The sequence below is a fragment of the Taeniopygia guttata genome, chromosome 2 (assembly GCF_048771995.1).
Source record: "Taeniopygia guttata chromosome 2, bTaeGut7.mat, whole genome shotgun sequence".
NCBI lineage: Eukaryota > Metazoa > Chordata > Aves > Passeriformes > Estrildidae > Taeniopygia > Taeniopygia guttata.
Window position 1 is genome coordinate 31973732 of NC_133026.1, and position 24294 is coordinate 31998025.

At 39.7% G+C, this 24294-nt stretch overlaps 1 protein-coding gene and 1 long non-coding RNA gene across 9 annotated transcripts in view; both read right to left on the reverse strand.

Annotated features, from left to right (window-relative positions):
* Nucleotides 1-538: 538 nt before the first annotated feature.
* On the reverse strand, nucleotides 539-15351 carry LOC116807810 (uncharacterized). Of its 2 annotated transcripts, XR_012054550.1 has the most exons (4): nucleotides 13975-15351; nucleotides 10103-10269; nucleotides 9918-10015; nucleotides 539-6761 (listed from the first exon to the last, which is right to left on the reverse strand). It is a non-coding gene; the product is annotated as an uncharacterized lncRNA (long non-coding RNA). The 2 variants fall into 2 exon arrangements; XR_012054549.1 differs by lacking the exon at nucleotides 13975-15351 and having other exon boundaries at nucleotides 10103-11299.
* Nucleotides 15352-19372: 4021 nt separating this feature from the next.
* HYCC1 (hyccin PI4KA lipid kinase complex subunit 1) overlaps nucleotides 19373-24294 on the reverse strand; it is a 42340-nt gene continuing 37418 nt past the window's right edge. For 5 of the 7 annotated variants that reach the window (XM_030264827.4, XM_072925622.1, XM_012571648.5 and 2 more), the window contains one exon: nucleotides 19373-23755. In XM_030264827.4, coding sequence (XP_030120687.3) covers nucleotides 23199-23755 — 557 coding nt within the window. In that variant the 3' untranslated portion in view covers nucleotides 19373-23198. The remainder of the gene's footprint in view (nucleotides 23756-24294) is intronic. The other 2 variants (XM_072925621.1, XM_041714450.2) reach the window with 2 other exon arrangements.

The following is a 24294-nucleotide window of genomic DNA, read 5'->3' on the forward strand; positions in this document are numbered from 1 at the left end:
TCAGTGTTTCAATCACTGCTGCTGCTTTTCAGTTAGGATTATTAAAAATCTCAAACTTTATTCTCCTAGAAGTGCAGAACAACTGCACTTTAATCATTTTAGATGTTGGAGTCCAGTTTAAGAGGATGATTTGTAGCGGTAAGGCACTACAGTGATTAATGAGATTTCAGTAGCTTTTCCATAGCTTCTGACCTAGAGAAAAAAAATCAACAAACAAACAAATAAAACCCCACCCCAAACCCATAAGGCAGATTAGTTGTGTGCCTTTCGCTGCTTCTTCTAAAATGTTAATGGACCCCTAAAGGTTTCATTTTTGAATGAGAACCATTTCAGCAAGAATTTTAGTAGATGCAGAGGACATTGAAGGAACTTGTGAAAATTCCTTGTGTTCTGCTTTATAAAGTCTGTTAGGCACATTTAGCACAAGTTGTGAATCTGACCCTGATTTACAAGCATTTAAATGGTCCAAATAAAATGCCATTTCTGTAATACTTGTATATTTTCCCTTTTTTCCAAGTGTATATTAAGTACACATCTAAAGAAACAATATTGTACTCCTTTATTTTAAATGTAGGTAGCAGTCACAAGAGATTAAATGCTGTTACTTGTAACGAAGCATGAAGATGACAAGATATATGAACCATGGGCTTTTCAGCTCAATCACATCATCCAGCACATAGTTATATAGATTTTGTATTTCAGACACCAATGTCACCTCGGGGTTGAAATCAGATTCTAGATGAATCTGTGGGAGTAAGTATAAATAAGATAGTTGCCCACACCCCAGTTACCTTCCGAATTTAAAAATAGAAAGGAAAATGAGTCGTCCCGAGTTTAGAGATGAGTTATTTTTGTGTGGTGTTTGTGATAAATTCTTTCTAAAATAAACACAGTAATAAATTGTCATCTTTTTTCCTCTCATATTTTAAAGGGACAGCCTGCTTCTAGTGACAGAGAACTAGACTAGACTGATCCTGGTCTCTTTTAGTATTTGACTTATACATACAGCACTATCTCTTAAAGTCATTAATTGTATCAAGCAAAATATTTTTCTGTAGTTTTTCTATTAAATTTCTTTAGAGCCACATACAGAATGTTGCTTCCCACGTTGCATTTTAGTTCCACTGACTCTAATACGGATGATACGCTGATGGGCTTTTGAAATCCTGAAAAAGATGAATGTGACAGGGAGCTTACCTAGGACTTCAAAAAATAATACAAATCATTTAACTACTATTACAAAATTTTTATAAATGCTGAATAAAGGTGCCAACTAATAAATGTATCAACCTCTGTTAATTTAGTTCCTTCACTTCATTACAGAAACGCAATATTGATCAAAAATTTATTAGCAGTGTTCTGCTAAAGCCAGCGGAGGGCAGACTTGAATTGGAAACTCTTTTTGCCACTGCAGTTACTTGAAGTTAAAGTACCAGATATACCGTGTCTGGAGCTCAAAGTCTCATCACTTCTCTGCTATTCTAATTACACTTGTTCTGGATAAAAGCCTCTTTGCAGTTGCTGTTTGACAAAATGAGTGTTTTGCAAATGTTTAAATAAAGATGCTAATATGAAAGTGAATAAATCAGTGTATTAGCAGCTGTGTGATACTCATCAGGGATAATCCACACTGCTTAATCCTTAACCATGTATATCTTGAAATGTTTGTTAAAAGCTAGTGAATATAATTATCCCCATTTTACAGATGAAGAAACTGAGGAATAGAGTGGTAATCCTACACATTACCCATCTGGGTGACCTACAGAAACAAGAACAAAATCCAGATTGTTGAGATCTAATCCAGACCTTTGCAACATAAACTATTTTAACTCTTGCAAACATTATGGAAGTGATTGTTCGCACCTTAAATTGTGGAGATTGAGGAGCTTACAGTGATGAAATAGCTGGCAACCTGACAGGTTATAGATCTTAAGAAGAATATTCTTCTCAAGAAGATGGGTGGCAGTCAGATCAAATGCCTAAAGATCCACTTTAAAAGAGCATTTTGATATTAAAACAAGTACTTCACATTGTTAGGCACATTTGTTATTCATTAAGTTAGGCTGTAGCCTGTGACTGTGATAGCCTGTGACTGACATTTGTTATGTGTAATGTGTCATGGCTTCCCACATTTTTAAGTTCTGTGTAAAGGTTTGTAAGAATATATTATAAAAGAGACCACTTTAAGCTTCTTGGTCATTTCTCCTTGTACCTCATGTAATTGTACACCTCACAAAGAGCTGTCACCTCCAAATTGTCATCACTTTCCATAATTCACAGAGGCCTGAATATGCAATTATCTCAAAAGGGAAAAGATTCATTTACTCTTCTGCAGAACATAACATCTCCTTGAAATAACTACTAATTGAAGGCATTTGTATACAGGCTTATTTTATAGTAAACCACTGGATGCCTCAGTTCAAGAAGCAGCAAGAAATATAACAATTCAATTAATGAAAACTGCTGCTTTGAGAAATGTGGTTTCCAGTGTCAAAGTTATTTTATTCATCCCTAATTATACATTGCTGAAAACTATTAACCAGTATTAGGGGCAGATAAGTGTGACATTTGTGGGTATGGGTGGTTTTTCCTGCTATAAGCTTCACAGGTTTACACCTCTACCTCCATAATGATCTTTTCTTTCACTAATCCTAGTTGGTGTATATTCTGTTTGTACCAAACTTTCTCTTTTATTTGTAAAATATGTGTGAAATATTCAAAACCTTAGTGATTTAAGAGCAGTTAAGATATTACTTCCTCAGAAACACATCATTGTTACGTACAGTTGTGTTTGTTGTGCTGAGCAGACCCAGCTGAGTTACAGATAAGTCAAAATAACTGTATTAGAGCAGGTTGGCCAAAAGCTTGTCCCTGTATTTCTTTACATGGAAAATAAAGGATAGATGTATGTACTGTCTGAATAGAGAACATGAGGATGTTGTGTGCCTGTGCCAAAATAAATCCAATAGTATTTTACTGGAAAAGTAAACTCAGTTTTGGATTAAAAAAAATTGGACTACGCCATGTATAAAATACATATTTGATCAAGATCAGTTCCTCTGGTAATGTTCCTTCGGAGGTGAGAGTTTTAATGACAGGGAAAAGACACTTCTACATCTATGGAGTTTAAAGCCTGCTGCTGTCAAGTGGCCAGGACCCTTAAATGTGTGTTGAAGTGTCCTACTCTTAGTACATCAAAAATGTTTATACTTGCTGTCCCAAGTAGTAGAAAGAACACCAGCAAGTGCTTCCATGTTTAGAATTCTGTGGAGTCTGCTACCTGTGAGCAGACTCCACTTAAATAAAGTCTCTGGAATTACTGATTGCTAACCTCATTCTTGACATACTTCAGCCTCCAACAGCCTGCTGCAACTTCTGTTACACCTCCTGGGATTCTATCTATAGCAGTTGCTTTCTCTCCCCAGTTGGCTCCAAGCCAGAAATATATCCATTTGCACAAATGCTTCTTAACCTTGTTCGCATTGGAGCTGGAGGGGGGGTGGGGGGAGTAATATTTTTTTTTCTTTCTGCTTGTCTGGTTGGTGGATACTTTTATAGGAAATTCCATACTTGCCATGTTTGCTGTGTAATGGACAAGTGGTTACAATGCCTTTTCCAAAGTACTCTTTGTTTAAGTGCACTGAATAAAACTATTTCTCCATGGTCATTTCATGGGCATCTTACTGTAACATGGGAGTCCTAAGCAAGCACATTTTATCAATTTTCTGATAAGGTTGTATTCTTCCTTCTCACTAGGGCATTCTCAGCTGACAGAGAAAAAGCCTTCAAGACTTGCAGAGTAGCAAGCACTTCTGGAGGCTGAAAAAAACACTAAGGCACAAACATTTCTCATCAGCTACCTGGCAAGTTCCAGTCATGAAGAAGTCCCTGTCATGAATAAATTGGTTTATAACTGATGGGGAAGATTGTGCTTACCACAGGAATGCTACTGGTACCTGAACTAGCTTGTCTTCATTCTGGAAAACCTGCAGCTCACACACATACATGTACAGCATCCAGCTCTGGGGTCCTCAGTGCAGGAAGGACATGGATCTGTTGGAGTGAGTCCAGAGGAGGCCACCAAGATAATTAGAGGGATAGAACACATCTCCTACAAGGAAAGATTGAGAGAATTGGGATTGTTCAGCCTAGAGAAGAGAAGGCTTCAGGGTGACCTAATTGTGCCCTTTCAGCAGCTGAAGGGAGCCTGTAGGACAGATGGAGAGGGACTTATTACAAGAGCATGTAGTGACATGATAAGGGGTAATGGATTCAAACTGATGAGTAGGCTTACATTAGACATCAGGAAAAATTCTTTGCTGTGGGGGTGGTGAGGCACTGGAACAGCTTGCCCAAATAAGTTGTGGATGCCTCATCCCTGGAAGTGTGTAAGATCAGGTCGGGGTTCTGAGTAACCTGGTCTAGGGAAGGTGTCTCTGCCCATGGCAGGGGAGTTGGAACAAGATGGTCTTTAAGGTCCCTTCCTACCCAGGCAATTCTATGATTCTATGTACATGTGTATAGACACTTCTGCATTATATGTATATAAATGTAAACAGAACTGCAGGTTTATCAGAATTAATTGAAAATGATCCAGCTTGGGTATCAATACCACCACCATTTCTGAGGATATATATATAGACACATACAGCAAACTTCAGTTGCAGCTTTGAAGTCCTCAGTGTTTCAACTAACTAGAACTACCTCTGCAAATATTTGATATTAGGAGCACTTTGATTGGAGTAATTAGGTTGATAAATAGGAGTTCTATGGTAAAGGCAGGAACAGATAGTCCTGATTTTTCTGACTCAAATTTCCACAACAAAATTTTTTTTTAATGTTTTCATGCACTTCTGTACAGTTGTGGTGAATGCTGTACCAGAGTCCAATCCAAGTTCTGGAAAAGACAAAAAGGATGTGGCCACAAACAAAGTCACAGACCATGGCTCTATGTTTGCATGCTAGATCATGAACAAGGATTCTGCAGTAATATTGTACATAGGACAGTGTGTGGCATCTCTCACTGCATTCTTCTGTGGCATCTTAACCACATTTAACTTCCATTTTTATTAGATCTCAACCTTAGGAAAAAAAAAATGCAAGTTCTAGCTTGTGCAAAATTTTATTTATTTCCTGCTCTAATAAATCCAGCCTTGCAACTTCCAGTCCTCTTGGGTGTCCAAATACCTACCCCTAGAAAACATTCCTCCGCAGTAGAACTCACAGGGTAAACTGCTGGATCAGTAAAGTTCAATTGTCTCTAAGGTACTGTATCATGCATTTGCAATTTTGTTCTCCCCTTAATGCAGCTGGAGTTTCAGGCTGTCCCATTTAACTGCATCTGTGTCACAAGTCACTGACATCACAAACATATTTTAGCCACAAATTAATCAAGTTACAGAAAGAACAATAAGGTTACTAAAAGAACAGGTTTTAACATTCTACTTTCAAATAATAGTGAGTAGCTAAAAAACACTAAAAGCCAGGAGCATGCAAACTCCTACTGGTCAGTTTTCGTTGATCAGCTTTTAATAACTACCTGCAAAAGATTAATTAGTGACTTCACTGTGCTATCCTACATTTCAAAGTGTCTAATTGCTGTCATGTAGCTGCACACCTAACACTGACTGCTAACTCCACTTCATACCCAGCACTGGTCAGCACTAGCAAACCTCAGCTTCAAGGTGTAAGGTAGAGCCAGCATTTTGCCTCCTGTCAGCAATAATCTATAACTTCCATTACTGGGAACAAGAGAAAAGATATTAAACCAGGAATGGTTTGGTTTTCACCTACTAACAGTAAATTTAGAGCAGTAACTTCATTACATCAGTGGGAAAAGTCTGTTCAAATCTTCCAGCACGTCATGGGAAATACAGACTATCAATTTTCCATTCCTATTTTGGTGGGCATAATTTTGTTATTTTTAAAGCTGTTGATATTGGCCACCTCAGTGTTTTCATTATTTCACACATATTTTGGCATTTCAAGAAGTCTGTGCTTCAGCAGATATAGAGGATATAGTGTGTGGGTCCACAAATTTAGAGTTTCTTTCACCAAGTATGATATATTACATTTACAGGCTTCATTTACCCTTCAACAGAACATTCATCCGCGTGCTGTCAAAGACTGGTGGAGGGGGGGGCATTAAATTGGATATTTTAGAGAGATTATGAATTCTAATAAAAGGGCATCAGGAGTGTCTGCAGCGGTTGTAGTGATCTGTAACAGCAAAGCAAAGGATGATGTGAGTTAAGAATGAATGCAAATGTGTGAAAGCAACAGCAGGCGCAGCAGAACAGAGGGTTAAAAGGACAGACACTTGTTAACACAGAAAACCCTTCCCAGCAGAAGAGTTAAGGAATTGCTCTGTTTACATCAAGGCCAAAGACCTGCACTTTGAAAACAGCCACAACACAGATGACCTGTCAGCAAATAACCCAGGATCCTGATCCCAGGAGGATGGTACCAAGGCTGCAGCATCAGATACGCCTTGCCTTTCCTGTTACCCTCTCTGCAAAACACACGTGTTGAAAACAGGGGAAAACAGGCCATGGGCAGCATCCTGGCCTATCATTTGTGGAGAACAAAGTAAACAGGATTCTGAGGTAAAAGATACCAGCTGATGCCTCCTGAGGTAAATGACAGATCCATCCAGAAACCACTTTGTTGTCCTTAGTCAAGGGCTTGTAGTGAGGGCGTAGCAGCAGCATGCCTGTTCTTTTTTGTCAAGCTGAAGGGATCCTGGCCAGGCCACTGGGACTCTATGAGTTGGTAATCAAGAATATAAAAGTGTCAGAGTGTCAGAGTGTCAGAGAATTAACTCTACAGCAGAATGAGTGCGAGTGCATAAAATCAACTTGCTTAAAGATTTTGTAAATAAATACCTTTCATAAGATCTCACACTGATTCCTGTGTTACAGCAATTTCCCACTCTTACACAAATGAACAGTCATGCTTGCTGAGGACCATATCATAGTTCCCCAACAGACAGAGGGACAGAGATGCTCATGACTTGCTCTAATTCTTGCATTCCTTCCTAGATGTGGCATAGTAACAAACTCTGTGGCAATTTATCTACAAATACATAGATTATAATTTCCTCCTTGAGCTTTTCCATAAGGTTGGTTTGCCTGACACAGATGGATTTTGTACAGCATTTCATGACATGAAATTTAGGCTTATTTGAGAAGACCCTGGAGTTTTCTTCTGGAGTACTCCACTACTGAAGTAAAATAATCATTGAATCATAGTTGAGTAGTTATTGATAAAAAACAAATAACTCCATGGAAAGACACATGAAAAACAAGGGTTGGAAAGAAAGCGAAGGAGGAAAGCTGAAAAAGTGTGATGTAAGACCTGAAACAATAAAAATGAGTTGGCCTGATACAAGGACAATATGGACTTAGCCAGAGTCACAGTATTACTCAAAGTTGGTAGGACATGTGCATAATGCCTTCCAACACCCCACACTATTCTGGATCTGTAGTGCTAGAAGGGCTCAGCTACAACAAGGCTGGACTGTAGCGTGCAGAAAGGGAGATTTGGATTTGTTTTCTTTCACAAGCTTTGATAGGGTTCACATATCAGCAATGAGATTGGGGCAGCAGAGAGTATGGCCCTTTGCACCTCTCAGTAAAAAACCTGGAGAAATAAATACCTTTGTCCTTCTCCCTCACCATAGTAACACTAAAATAAGCTACAATATGTATGTCCATTTACCTTGTCAGACAGATGTCAGTGAGGCTCAAAGTCCTTGTGTTAAGTACTGCAAAAGGCTTTTCCCAGAGGACTAATCAGATGTTACCTGGGAGCTGGCTGTTTTCGATCTTTGACACGTATCATGTTTGTTCTGACACAATTATATATTTATTCTTTCAAATTTCTTTTGCAGAAAGTAGAAAGTCTACTGGTAGCTCAGCAGCCAGTCTGCCCCTGCTGTAACCTTGACCTGGTCTTTCTAAATGTGTTGAGAATGTTACACCTGCTAATTTAGCAAGGACTAGTGACATTCTCAGTGCTGCATAAAAGAGCTGCTCCCTCACAGCAACTGAAGAGGGCAGGGGCTATAAGGAATTGATGCTACTTAGAGGTCAATGCCTGGCAATGCTAACCTGACAAGTGTGAAATCTTTGAGATGCTAAGTTTGTGTCCAAACATTCAAATGTTTTATCATTATTGACATCACAAACAAGATTTTCTACCCAATTAAAATGTCTTAAATCCAGCAGTCTTGTAATTGTCCTGTCTGGAGTGTCTCTAGATCTATAGAGCTCTAGAGCAGAAATTCTCTCTGTATTTCTTCTCTTACAATCAATCCTAGAAGGCTTGCCAAGCTTCTGCCTTCATATAATTTGGCACTCAAATCAAAAAATGAGCTCTTGGGAGGGGGAAAGCCTAGTTCCTAAGAACTGTGTCTGCCACACAATAAACTATGTATTTGAGGGGTGAAAAAAGGGATGTACAAAAATAGGCTTAAACCCAATTTGTTCCCTCACACAGCTGGACCAGGGTAAGTGTCCTGAGGGATAGTCTCAGCTGACTACCAAGACCTGCCGGAGGAAGGAGATGTCCTGACTGGAAGATGTGCAGCCTAGCCTGGTGACAACAAAAGCTGCTCCACTGAGGGTGCTCAGGACTCTCATGCTCATAGCCAACAACATCAACTTCTGACTTGTCATGCAAGACAGGTCACCAGAGCCCAGCACAATGAGTAATCCACTTGCTAGTTCATCTTCAAGGATAAAGAGTCTTAATTTGGGCACTACTAAATTACAGAGCTTCAAAATTACACTGCTGAAATTTAATTAAGCTGTGAAAGAAGCCAGGCACTGAGTACTGACAGTAATTCAGCCATGCCACAAGTGCTCAGCCTCAGTTCTGCTGCAGCTCCATAGGAGACAGCAAGGCAATAACCAGGAGCTCAAAATAAGAGGCACATGAGCCACTGCCAAAATGTAATGAACTCTCATTCAGCTGTGTAACAGCTGTTTTGAAGCCATCACATAAGCATTTTCATTAAAATATAAAGAAGATCATTGGAAAACCCTGAAAAAAAAAAAGCCTCATGAACCTGCCCGCAAAGAAGCACAATGTAAGGAGGCCAGCCCAGGCATCACTTGCAAATGGAGCTCAGGCTATCAAATCTCCAAAAAGATGAGGCACATGCTGAGGAAAGGTTTGGTGTGTTACCCTGGCTACAGAGGCAAAGGGTGCTCTATCATCTGCTGATAGCTACATGGTAAATACTGCTTTGGTTAACTAACTGCAAGAGAGAAATCTCAGGGGAGCTGAATGAAAGGTTGGCACCTCTGACAGTTGTCTTGTGAAGTTTTTGTGACAGTAATATAATAACAGCCATGGCCAGATCTTTGACCATGAGGGCAGAATTCAGCTGCACTCAGAGTTTTTGGAAGCCATCAGGAGTGGACAGGAGATGGAACAGGATCATAGAATCATAGAACAGTTTGGGTTGGGAGAAACCTTATAGATTTCGTAGTTCCAACCCCTCTGCCATTAGGCAGGGACATCTTCCACTAGACCAGGCTCCTCAAAGTCCCATCCAACCTCACAGAGATAATCTCCTTCTGTGTATTTTATATACAATACATAGACAAATGATGAAAAAGACACATACTAGTGCTTCTGACATGCTTTCCTTGTAAAATTTCCATTTAGGAACAGAGCACTTTAAAATGCTGACATTTCTGTGTAAGAAAATCCCATGGTCCCTCCCAGCCCTGTATAGATGGTAAGTGTTTCTCTGATTGCATGGTCACAATTAGGTCTAGCAGGTAAAATACAAAGCATTAGAAAAATCACATTGCTGTTCAACAAGTAACTCTGTCTGCCCTGACCAGCCCAGTGAGAAGACACTGAAATTATGGAATACATGCCTTGACCCCTAAACTATAGAATACCTTTAAGTAGTGGGATAGGTTCCCTTCCTCCAGAGGCAAGTTTGCACTACTGTCAGAAACTTTGGTTTGTTCTCATTCACCTTCGGGCAGCTGAGTTTCTGTTAACACAGAGAAAAGGTGATAAATCTGATAAACACTGTTAGAAGACCATCTTATCTGCAAACATGCAAACAAATTCCATTTACCTCTCTGTAACACTTTGATGTCTGTGTAGGCTGCCAGTGGTATCAGTGCTGTTGGGTCTTTTTTGATTCTTTAACGGAGATATTCCATTTTCCTCCTCCACAGGAATCATAAATGGTAGCTGTTCCTTATGCAGAAGGACTCCTTATTTCTTACACTGCAAAACACCCTTTGAGTAAAAGGGAGAAGATGGAATGGTATTTTTGTTTCTGCCTGAAAATGCAGATCCATACCATAACTACACAGACAAATGCAGGAAGTGGAGTGGGATGTATAAGCACATTTTCAACTCAAATGCCAACATTTCTGGGCATGCTGCCCCAAACAGTCTGGTGTTTGAGTAGACACCAGCTCTTGGATAGATTTCTGCACTTTGAGAAGTAAAAGTGCCTCTCAGAAATGCCATTCATCTCGGCCCTTGGGAGCAGAGACCCAGAATGACACCCACTTGCTCATGTGTTCCTAAGAGGGCCAAGGTTAGAGGGAGCAGCACAAGGTTTGGTCAGATTTGAGAGGGCTCTTATGCCATAGAGGCACACATGACTGATACGCCTTTCAAGCAGACACCGTATGTATGACTGAAAGATGACCTCCAGAGATGCTCCTAAACCAGCACCACAGCACTACAGACCTGGGACCAAACAGAGCAAGCCACTACAGAATCTCAGAGCTCGCATGTCGAAAGCTCTGGTTGGTTCTATGAGGTATCCATGAAGTATGAGTGTTGGCCCGGAAAAAACAAATTTGAAAGCCATTGACTTTCAAGTCATAATCTGCATGCAGGTGATGCTCTTCTAGGAAACTGTGGACCTAAAAAAGCAGGTTTAAGGTAGGTGCAATCAAAACATAGTCTAAGATGAAGGAGGACATTCTTCTTTCACAGGCATCAACGCTGCCACTCTGACTGAATTCAGAAGTCAAGGCGTTTGCTGATCGAATACAGAACATCCATCTTCATTCCAGGCAAGTGGAAATATATTGAAAGGATGCTGGAGCCTCCCATGAGGTGCTGTGAATAGTGACAGAAAAAAGCAGTACTGTAGCTGACCTATTGAAATCAGATCAATGCTGTGCTCTCCTTTTGGAGCAAGCCTTTCTGGCTGCAGCTGTCATGAGGAGGAAGTGACATCAAAGGCTCTAGTCTAAGTGGGCAAAGCATTAATTACCTTTTAATCTTCCTATGATTTTTTATCCATGCTTTGGAGTCCTCAATGTAAGTAAGTGCAGATATTCAGGCAAATACCCAATTCCCTGTTTTCCAGACACAGGTGAATAAATGAAGGTTTAAGTAGCGTGCTTTCTCCTATAGGTGAGGGTACTGGATACTTTCGCATCTTCAAACAACTAAATGTTGCAAAGACTCAACTTCCTTTTTCAACATGTTTCTCACTTTTTAAGTTATTAAGGGTGAAGAATGACTAAACACACTGACTAATGCACAGTCTAATAAACTGGACTAATAATGGTTTCCTGCCATCAGAAAACATAATATTTCTGCATGCCATGTCCAATACTGAGCTACCTGAAGCAGAATGGATGTGTGTGTAGGAAAGTGCTTCCCTTTCACTGTTAGCCGGACCAGCTTCATTAAGCCACCTTCTCTACCACGCTGAATTGCTCTTCTTACCTCATACACATCGTTAGATTCTGCCTGATCCTCACAGATGAAAAGTGCTTACTCAGGGGAAAATCTGAGGAACATCTGGCAATGTGTTGTAGTGCATATTGCTTATTACCTTTTTTAAATTGTGATCATTATATCATCATCTCCAGTTCCAGGGGCTGCAGGTTACAGATTTGAGCTCCACTGTACCCAACACTCAGCCACTCAGGTTTAAGTCTTTGTCTTCATTCCCACGGTCATTTGTAGTATCTGAACCTACACAGGTCAGTCCTCGAGCCTGAAAATCCATCAGGACAGGAGAGACAGAGGATCAATTTTTATGGGATCCTAATTTGAATACCATGCTTGGTTTCTAAGCAGTGTTTTAGGGCAGGCACATGTAAACTATCAAATGGACAATAAACTTTTGAGAAAAGCAGTCCTTTATACAACTCTGCATTTTTTAGTTGACACCCAAAGCTGTTATAGAGTAAAAGTAATCAGTTTCCAGATTTCAGTTTCAGGCAGCTCTGCTTAGCTTCAAAGAGTCTGCAGAAAAATTGCACTTGACAATAGCACTCTTCTTAGTAATTCTTGCCTGGTCCTAGGAGATCTTTCTGACACTTAATCTATTTTATTTTGGTTTTCAGTCCAAAGAAGGGCAGTGAAGCTGGTAAGAGGTCTAGGGCACAAATCTCACAAGGAGCAGCTGGGGAAGATGGGGGTGTTAAGCCTGGAGAAAATGAAGATCAGAGGGGACCTTGTTGCTCTCCAGAGTAAAGGGGGCCAGTCTCTTCTCTCAGGTGACAAGTGAGAGGAGAAGAGGAAATGGCCTCAAGTTGTGTCAGAGGAGGTGTGGAGAGGATAATAGAAAAAAATTCTTCCCTGGAAGGGGTGTCCAGCATTGGAACAGGGAAGTGGTGGAGTCACCATCCCTGGAGGTACTTAAAAGATATGTAGATGGGGCACCTGGGAACATGGTGGTGGGCTTGGCAGTGTTAGGTTAGCGGTTGGATACAATGATCTGAAAGATTATTTCCAGCCTCAATGATTCTTTGATTTTTTTGCATCTATTTACCATTCAAAAATCAGACTAATACAATGTCCTATACAGATGTTAGATTCTTGTTGCCTATATAGCCTAATTTTAATTCCTACACTTTGAATGAAGATTAGTTTTATGTGACACTGAAAGCATTCACCTCTCAGTAAGGCATTTAGCACAGGGGTATAGCAGCTCCAGCTCCTCCAGAGCAGTGATCAATAACAGTGACACATTACTCTTATGCCACAGCAAGTGACATATGGCCATGTAGCTGCACATTATAATTAACCACTGATTAACAACAGAAAGAGGATTGACTGTTACATTCAATTAACTTGCCTTCCTTTCAGCTGACAAGCAGCTGAGTGCTGAACATTTAATACACTTTTTGCAAATTTCCTTTCCTGCAAGTATTATAATTGCAGTAATTAGCACAGATCACATATGACAGCAAAACTCTCATTTCATCTATACAATAAAGTAGCTTAGAAAAAGTTAGGTTTTGTCTGTTTTATTAATTAACTAACCAGTATTTCTCTTCTACCACAAATTCTCATAGAATTCCATGTAGTTTTTCAGATAATTTAGTCAACTTCTAGATAACTCTACAGAAAATTTTCCCAAGAAATATGATTGGGGTTGTCATCAGTTGATGACAGTCACGTGCACATCTACAAAGAGGTACATCTGCGTACCTGTGTGAAGAATGATCCAGGTGTCTCACATTTTCTGTTAAATGAGTTGTTATTTTCTCACATGCTGTTTCCTTTTCTTTGGACTATATATTAGTCCATAGGGAAAAAGCTGCCAAGGCACCCTGAACCTCCTTTTTTTTCTTTCTTCTGTTTTCCATATGGTGGCCTGCTCGTATTCCCTAACAGGGACTCGATGTTTTATTTGACTTGACATTTTGATTTGCCTGTCAGAACAGTGTAGAGGTTAGAAGTGACTGGTAAGAGTAGAAAGGAGTTTATGCTAGCTAATAACCTTCCCACTGAGCAGATATTGAGAAATTTGAGCAAAAGTTGTCAAGTCAGATCACATTCCTGACAAAACGACCCACAGAGTGCCTTCAGGAGGGTAACCCTGCTGAGCTTCATGTCATCCATTCAGGTAATGAAAGCCATGAAGAAAAAGGTTAATGCCAGTATTTTGTATAGCACAGTCCCACAAACCACAAGGAAATGTAATCTGCTGTGGTAACTGAGAGCAGATCAGGCACTGACCTTGAGTCACCGCGTTGTTCCTCCTGGCATTGAGTCCCCTCTACTCAGAGGGTGGTGCCACCAAGGGCAGCTGTGGGGTCACCGTGGTGCAGGGAATGATGCACAGCTCAGGCTGTGCCCTGCCCAGGGTGCCCGGCCTCCTGCTAGCATTTCCAGGAGTGACAGCGACCACAGGAACACCTTTGGCCTTCAGATGTGCATCACTCTGTCCTTGTACTGTCCGGCCATGGGGTGGCAATGTCAATCCTCAAGAAAACAGATTCTTACACTTGCTTGCTGCTCCTCCCTCTTTGTGTTTTTTCCCTTGTTCTCTTTCTATAGTGAAGGAATCTGTACTTACATTTATATTTCCGTACAGAAGTTGAATTCTGCTTTTTCTTCTAGGAATAGTTCATCACCAAGACTTTCTGACCCCACGAGGCTAGACATTCTCTTCTGCTCCCTCTTCTTTCAGTTCCTTGCAGGTGCTCAAGTATATTCCTTAAATTAATTTTATGTTAAATGTCAACTTTCCACACAATTTTCCTCTCATTCTAAAGGTGTCAAATGCCAGAGACTCAAGCCTTCGGCTAAATCTTCTTTGAGCATTTCATTTTGTGCCTTCCAAAAGGTACCAGACATACATTTCTTGGCAGCAAAGCATGACAAGAAAATCATCAGCACTTAAGCTTACATAGAGGAGTGCAGCCACCAGTGCTGCCCAGAAATGTTCTTCTAGTCCCGTGGTAGGTTGTTTCAGGACTAAATTCCCTGTATTTGTTACTGTGATAGTTCCAGCACTTTATGTCCTTTCCAAAAAGGAAGCAAAGGCAGGGAAGGGGCAGAATGGCACAGCACAAGTTCTGCCTGATGGGAAGATGCCTGCCCTTGCAGTCAGGATGGAGTCAGGGGAGAAGAGATTTCTTCCAAAAGCTCTCAGCTTTATGAGTGTCTCATTTTGTGCAGTTTCTTCATTCATACAAAAGTGCCTCCAGAAACAGGCAGAGAGGAAGCGACATTTTGAACTGCTCTTGCAGCCTCTGGTTTCGCCTCCCATTCACCTCTTTTCCCACAGCTCAGTACAAAGTGTGCTTTGTGTGACACGTTCCTCCTTTCAAGCATGAAACAGAACTATCCCTCAGCCCTTGTGCTGTACACTGCCTACTCTTGTTGGAGTAGGAAGGAATAATTACAGGGACTGTGTACGTGGTACTGAATGTCAAGGCATATTAAAACTGTTCAGTCTCTCAAGAGCAAATCAAAATTCTTCCAAGGGGCTGCTTTTCTGCCTGAAATTGAATTACATCATCAAGTACCTTAAAAGCAGATTTACCTAGTAACTAATTTTGTTGGTGTATTTAAGAATTTACTCATCTCACCATTACCAGAATGCGTCAAAACTCTTTGTGCTCCCAACCACCACCATTTTTCATCCAGTATGGCTCCTCAAGTACAACACCACCCACCCTTCATGGAGAATGGGGCCCATGTATCGTGCTGCATTCTGTATCACACATGCCAGGTTTTATGAAAAAGGTGGGTCATACAGTCTGGATCTTGGAGAAATCGATTGCTCAGCAATTTCTTATTTGTCCATAAGCATATTTTATTTTGTGCAATGATGCCAAAGCATGGAACTAGCAGGAATTGTTCAGTGTTTTTGTAGCATGGCTTCCTATGCTGGTAGCAGGATAAAGCAAGTTCTCACGGATAACCAAGGAAGCTTAAAGATTTGAATTTGATACAGTACGCAAGATAGACAAGGGGCTCTTTCCCAACCCATATAGTTAAGAATCAAGATTTGTCAGAGGACTCAGCTAGAGCTGAACATGTACCATCCACTTATAAGGAAGCTTTAACAGCCTTGCTGCTATTCCCCATTAAAATTCAAAAGCTGGTAAAGGTATTGCATACTTCTAAGTGGGATCATAAAGCAATAACAGCAGAAATGAGAATGAGAGAGAGATTTGTGCTCTATTTCTTTCCTCCCCTACTTTAGACATTTGAAAATGGCTGAAAATGCAACAACTTCATGATTAGTCATATAATCTGAACAGATGCTGTTTGAATCCTAAATCCCAGCACCTGTCCACATTATTTCAGGCTGATCTTTACAGCCTGGCCAGAGAACCACTAAACCAGATCTATTCTTCCTAGACATCTGCCTGCTTGTAAGGTCTTAAGCAAAGGGGACAGCTGCTGACATTCAGAGCTCTGCTGAAGCCACTGATGCTGTGCTAAAGCTTCTTTTGGCTTAATTCAGCAAGAAAAGGGAATGTAGGGATTAGATTCAGTCAGAATCAGTAGGAAGACAGCAATGCTAAATCAGTTGTTCAGGGTGAGAAGGGAGAAAGACATGGGATATACACCTCGTGGGTGTCAGAAAAGATCTTCCTAACTCAGGATGTCCTGAATCAGTTTGACAGTGCCTTTTGTTAAAGACTATTGGATTGGTATTTTCTAATGGCTGAAATGAGGAATATAAATCCTAATGAACTAACAAGTAAACAAGTAAATGAAATATCAATGATATTACCTTCTGAAAGTAGTTCTGCTGATTTATTATAGCATATTTCTTACACACCAACATTTGAGGGGCAAGACAGTCTGCTGAAAGATGACATTTGGTATGACAGTTGGTTCACAAAATGTTATCATATATAATACTGTCCTGATTCCCTCCCAATTATTACTGAAGTCTGAACTGCAGGTTGTTAACATTAATGAAAACACAATGCATTTTACCAACTACAAAAGCAAAAGGAAAAAATAGGAGTATGGTGTTTAAAAAAAAAAAATCTTTAAGGAATAACTTCAAGAGCCTTTACAATTTATACTCAAATCAATTTACTGCTGGCAATTAAAACCACAAGGAAAATATACAAGTGACAATACAACCTTTCACTGCATAGCTACATCTACTCTACATGGTATCCTAAGTCACTGACACCAGTGCGGGTCCAAGGTTTTGCCAGGTCTGGCAGTCTGCATGGCAGACTGAAAACAATGTGTAAAATAAACACACACACACGCATTTTATATGTAATTTTTAAATAAGTGATTCAGCGATTCAGTGAAATCAAAGATCATGTACAAGTGAATTTAGTGACATGACAAGGGGTAATGGATTCAAACTGAGAGTGAATTTACATTAGATATTAGGAAAAAAATTCTTTATGTGAGAGTGGTGAGGCACTGGAACAGGCTGCCCAGAGAAGCTGCAGATGCCTCATCCCTGGAAGCGTTCAAGGCCAGGTTAGATGGGGCTCTGAGCAACCTGGTCTAGTGAGTGGCATCCCTGCCCATGGCAAGGGAACTGAAAACAGATGATCTTTAAGGTCTTTTCCAACCCAAACCATTTTGTGATTCCATGATTTCATGCATGAAGAAAGTATTTTTCCAGAGAAAGCACTGAACATTCATTATTCTGGTTGACTATTTGTATTGCAGAAATGATATCCACACCAAGGACTTCTTACACCAATACGTGACACACCTTCATTTACTTTGTTGTGCATTGTGGAGGCAGAACTGACATTTCTTATCCCCTCTGAAACGTGCCCTCTCGCAGCACAAAAGCTACCATCATACTCCAGACCAAGCAAGTCTGTGTGGGGGACTGCCAGTATTAGTCAGCACTACTGATGAGAACAACAAGCAGGCAGCTTGTCAGAAGTGCTGTGTGACTCAGACTGACTTCCACAAGTCCTTCTGCACCATTACATTTCTGTATTGTCCCTGCACATGTAGAGTAACAGATGACTAAACACAACCTTATTTTAGGACTCAAGCGAGCACCGTGCGATGTGAAGGCTTGTTTCACAAAGGCTGCTGGAGTTTCACAGTGACATTCTTCCCACTACCCTGAATTAGCAGGTGTATTTATTACCTGGCAGCTGTGGGCTGGGAGAAAACCCCCATACTGAAGTCATCTTTAATACAGAGCCAGATTAACATAAAATATGAAAAACAACTATTACAAGTGCAGTGCAGGCAACCAGCTGTGAAGTCTGTAGGAACAAATTTAATTTCTGTAACTTGTTACTAATTGCCTGTAATACCTTCAAAAACCCCTTTCCCCATAAATTGTCCAGCAAGCTCTCAGCTATATTCTCATCCTTCAAATACAGGCAGTATTTTGGAGTACCGTATTTTGGGAAAAGTTCTTGAAATCCATGTTGTCTTTCACTAATCAATAGCTATTCGACCCTGAAACGATGTAAGAGCCCATTTTAAACACTGCCTTTCACTCACACTAACTGAAATTCAAATCCTACACACCTACAGGACAATCACAGCATCAAATTAATTTGTACCTTTTCCAAAGGAAAACTTTTACCTACTCCAATGCTTGGAATCAGATTTCCCTTCTTACCCATTTATGATGGGAAATTGAGTTTTGTCCTTCCAAGACGCAGGTTAAACACTGACGTCCGAAAATTAGGAAACTATGCAATGAGATCTCCCACTGCTGCCCTCTACTACAGCTCTTTCATTCAACCAAGTTTCTCCACAGCATTGCACCAGAGACTACATTTGTAATGGCAAAAGAAAAAAACCCTGGAGCTACAGAACAGAGCTTGCCTTGCACAGGAATTTCTCTGCAGATGGCCATGGGAGACCATCCTAGAGAGAAAGGCCCAGGAGAGCTGGAGGATGCTCAAGAACCACCTCTTCCAGGTTTAAGAATGGTCTATGGCTACACACAGAAAAGCAAGCAGAGGTGGCAGAAGGCATGGAAGCATGAAGCAGGAGCTCCTGGCTAGGAAAAAGCAGCATACAAGAGGTGGAAGCAAGAGCAGGCGACCCGGGGAGAAGCACCATCCAAGCATGCACAGGTGGACAACCCCCACAAGACAACCCCCAAATTAAGCGGCATATGGCAAGGAAGGTGAAGGGCAAGGGGAAAAAGATTTAGCAGAGACATCAGCAACAGGAAGATTAGGGGAAGAAAAGGCACTGCAGCTGAGTGAGGCAGAGGAGCTGCTGACAGAAAAGGCCAAGATACTGACTGCCCCCTTTGCTTCTGCTGCTCCCAGCAAGAGCAGCCCACAGAGCTACCCTGGACACAGTGCAGATGATGAATGTGTATCAAACCACTGTTAATATTCCCACCACCAGAATTACCAATCTGCCCAAGTAGTGCTGCTCTACTGACATCTGCTTCTGCCAATTTGGAACTCGTCTGCTTGAACCCATCAGTGTTTCTCAGCCATGGTGTCCCTCCTGACAGGGCTGCATTTGCAGACCCTATGTTATATAAAATACATATTCAGCATATTTTAAGTAATGCAGTCAACCTTACTATGGCTTCCGGATGTGAATGAAAACTGAACAAATATGTAGCTATGTAATGTGTATTTCAATAAAGTCTGTAAAGTGGCAAAAATTTCTGCTGTACAAAGTATTTACAAAAGCATACAATTTCAAAAACACAAATTTATTTTACTGCCAAAATTATTAAACACTAAAAAGACACTCTTGTAGCCTATACATTAGGAATGTAAGTTTTTATGTACAATCAAGAGAACACTTTACTGCAAAAAAGGTGAAAAACTGTGTTTCTAAAACAGTGTCACATAATGAGCTGAAGAAAGAAAGTGTGTTAGTTGCTTAAACTCAGATTCCGATGTGAAAGACATACGTCCATAGACTGATGCAGATATTCCACAGACTTCAGGGAATATCAAATGTGCACATCTAGTCTTAGAAGTAGAATTATACAAATACAAAAGGTAATATATTATACATCTATATACAGCCTCAAACACCAACAAAGGTACTGGACAATTATATTAGAAATTTCTAGACTTTCTCATAGGAAACCTCCTTAGAGAGAAGTGTGGCTAAAATAGCTCTATTTCTGTACCTTTCAAATTTGTTAGGTAATCAAGGCAATTCAAGACATTTAAATCCATTCAGAAATGTCACTGCAGCTCTACAGCAAGTGGTTAGAGGCCATACATTTTTTCCACAAATGTTACATATTCTCACAACAAAAATAATTCTTCTCAGCTTCAATGAGTTTTGCAAGTGTTGCTGTTCAAAGCCATCCTTGGAAACAGTGCCCTATGATTTGGAACAGTAAGGTCAGTTATAAATGTCAGTATTGAAACAACTTCGCTTATTACAATGTGAGATGATTCACTCCTACATAACATTTTCCCTGCAGAATGGTGCAGCTGTGTATGTTTGGAAGGTATTCATCAGAACTACTCACTCCTGGGCAGACTGTAATATGTGGTGTCTTAATGGGTTTCCTTTACACTGTTAGAAGACATCTACTTCTTTAACAAAGATTTTCCATCTGATGGTCTGAAGTGATTGGATAATGCTCAAACCCCCAGAGTTTGACAATTTTAGAAATATCTGCTTCCTGCCCTACTTCCCTCATCATTCTTCCCACCCCTCTCCTAATCCTGCACCATGGATATTTGGTCAACAAACAATTCTGCCCTCACTCTCCCTTGTGCCTTTTGGTTTTGGGTTTGTTTTTTTTTTTTTTAACTTTTCAATTTTTAAGAAAAGAAAGAAGCACAACTCAAAGTTTTGGTACTCAGGAAAGAAATTCTTTAGACTCGATCAGTATGAATGTCAGCTCACAAAAACACACTCATCACTGGGTAAGTAACTCCAGAGACCAATACAAACATGTTTACATGACACTACATATGTATGGACAGAACAGTCTTTAGTATCAAGAACCTTTCCTTTTATCATTTTCTCAAAAAAGTATGAAGATTTATCTTATTTCAGTTGTACAAATATGAGCCTATGTCTTGGGTTCAAGCCAGACCAGCTGGATAAAAAAAGGATAAACAAACTTCATTTCAACACCATTTGGCTTGTAGCCAAGAGTACTGGAAACATTATGTTACATATCTACACTTTATGGATTTTAGATCCTAATTTGAAATCCTAATAATTTAGAGCTAAATCTTCCCAGTATAATAAATATCTTTTATACCAACACCCAGCTTGAAGGAGTGTCTACCATGGAGGTAACAAACAATTATGAATTAAATTAAACAAAGCAAAACCAGCAGAATTCTCAAGAATTCTAGCCCCTCAACACTACCTCACAACTAATACCATAACAACAAATATTTTTCTACTGCCGTCTTATTTATCTATTCTAGTTTTATGTCAATTTAAATTACTTCTAATTTTTTCTAATATGTTCTTTAGATCCTACACTGCAAAAGCGGATTAGGAAACTGCTGTAAGCTTTGCAGGTTATTTCTTTGCAACATCTAGATCAAATTTCAAGGGAAGGAAGAGCTCTACTGTGTGTAGAGACAACCAATGCCAACTATCAGCTGCCTAACACACTGCTGCTGCTCGTGGTTATGCGTGTCCAGCAGCCAGATGCATTAGTCAATGTGAAACAATGTCCTGACTAATGTGTATTGCAGAAAAACCTATAAAAAGGAGGCCAAATTTTCTGCTGTAGAAAGTATTTACAAAAACAACCTCAAAAAAACAGTCTTTCTCACTGGTCAGTATTAAAAAACAAACAGGGCAAATTTGTAGTTTATCCATTAGGAATATACGTTTTCATGTAAAATTAGGAAAATACTTCACTGTAAAAAGGTGACGTACTGCATTACTACAAGACAATGGTGTCACGCAACAAAATGAAGAATGAGAAATTGTGGCATACTCCTTTAAATTCAGGCTCTTGGGTAAATATGAACACCTACAAACAGATGGGGTTATTCTGCATACTTTGGTGCATTCTCAGGAATGTACACATCCAGTCTGTGGTCTTATTAGTACAATTATACACCTTACTTACTCTTTTCATTAGTTAATCAGTTTATTAATTGCTATAAACCTGAATAATATTAGCTGTTTAAAAGTTACTTGTGCTTCAGTTTAAGTCAAAAGTATCTAAACTTACCTCCAAGCAAATGGGAAAGTCTACCAGAATTTTAGTGTTTCTTTTTTTACAATGTTCTTGACAATAATGGATTAACAGCTGCAGAAATCTGGACAGCTGGGAGCAACTATGCCTTAGATCTTCATCCTACTTCTCCACTCATAATATATTGTCTGTTCATCAGCTAATAAACTGCTACTGGAGTGGCTTTGTCAGCAACTGCTTCTTCAGATTTCTGCTTAAGAAGTTTTAATGTCCATTTTTAATTAAAATTTTAACATTATAAAAATTGTTGTCAAACTCACTGAAGGCTAAAGGTTAGGTAAAACCTTGAACAGGTTGCTGGTTTAGAATTTTGAACTAGAAAAATAACAGATATAAAAAACCTTAGGAATTACAGTGCTACTTATATTTATATTATAGTTCCCCTTTGTGCTTGCAAGTTACTGAAAGTACACATCCTTTGGTAGTATTCTCTTAATCTCAAACATGAAATTCCTGTTAAGCACATTCACACTCCTGATTTGCTTGAGTCAGTGCAAAGGGCACATATTTCTACATAACACTGGTACACAAGCACATCTATTCCCCACAGACAATAAAAATACTGATGACTGACTTTTCAGTGAGTAGTTTTGGAACTGATATTTAAGAATCCTAAAGAAAGAGTCTGTCACATAATTTTTAAGTCTTAAGAGTGACTACTACTGCAGTTGATAATAATTCCCAGCCACAAGCTCTGCTGCTGTATTACTTCAGGCCCAGTTTTGAAGACATACAGATAAACCAAAATGTATCTAAAATTGGACTTATACAGGCATAAAGAAGCATGAACATTGCTATGTGTACTAACTACAATACAAAAACCACCAGAACACCAAACACTGAAGTGATGCCTCTAGTTTAAAATTACATGTAAGCACAGCTCACATGTAAGACAATGTCTGCTCTTACAATGCTCTTCCAAAATTGCATGACAATACTGCAAGACTCCTCCTAAAAAACCTTAAGTACTTGCAGTTTTGCCTATGCCAAGTGGAAGACAAAAACTGGAATCTGGGAGAGACACTCCATTTGTTCCCACAGTGTACATGTGTAAGAAGCCACACACCTTGGCCAGTGACAACCAACCAATTAATGCTTGTTCAGCTGGTGAAGGTATAAACTTTTCATGAAGCTGTAAAAGTATCAGAAGTTGACTCAAAATAATTAAAACTGTTGTCTACTCACTATTACTGTCAAACATGAGCCAAGTAAGAATTTATTTGAGACTTAAGGAAGTAACGTATGGCATATTAAGAGCTTAATACCAATATCAGGATAAAGTCTCAGTAATTTATTTTTTATACTGGCCAATTTAAGATCAATCTGTTGACAAAGTTATGCTAATACTAGGAGGTCGCTGCTGATTAGGTTGTTTGCTTAAAATAGGAAGATCTGTTCTTTCTGTTCCATATATCAATTTTTCCTCCTGAAGACTGCAAGCTGAAAACCTGTTTGCCTCTGTACCGGAGACACCACCACGATTATTTGGAACTGGGACACCACTGACCTGTTCAAAGGATTTACTAAACACAGTAGTGGTCGTTCTGGCCAGGCTATGGCTGCCAGGCTTGGGCAGGGACTGGCTGGTTGTCAGTGTCAGTCTCTTCAGAGAGACAAGCTCTAGATTCTCACTCATGGCTCTCTGAGTTTGTTTCCGTGATAAATGCTCTCTGCAGGTTTCCCCTTCTTTTTCTTTTCCTCCAGGTTTGCTTCCTCCAGACCTTCGTTGGCTCTTCCCTAAGAGGTTCTTGCTGCTCATGGTGCTGCTGTTAGATAGGGCAGACTGACTTGTACCAGAAGTAGCCCTAGAGTAAAACCCTTCATCGGTTTCAGATACTTCTATCAGTTCTTCTTCAATTGCTAAGTCAGAATTATCTGCATGGTATAAACAGAAATAAAAAATTAGCAACTGTCTCACATTCATTGCTTTTATATATTGTTAAATTTGGTATTTATAAGCATGAAGCCATAAAGCAGTAGAACAGAGAACAGAAGACAACGCTTACCTATTCCATGATATTTTGGAATTAAGGTTCATTGGGATATAGAATTACAGCAAGTTATGTTGCATTAACTACATCAAAAATATCAAAAAGCATGCCCCCAATCTCATTTTGCTGTGATTTTGAAGGAAAAGAAAAAATACAGTTTTGTTAATTCATGCAGGAGATTAGAAACTTAAGAGATTAGAAAGTACCATACAGAACAAAAAAAAAAAGTGTAAATCTTATTTTGAGCAAGTGATCCACTACAGGATTTGGCAAAGCTTGTTAATTACAGAGGTATGTGATCAATGCCTCAGGACACCCTATGGCACCTGCATGTTTAGCAACCCAAGAATGCTTCAGGACTGAAAGGTCACTTTCTGCATCACAGGTCTGGTGGTAAGAGTTGGAAACTTAAGCACAACATGA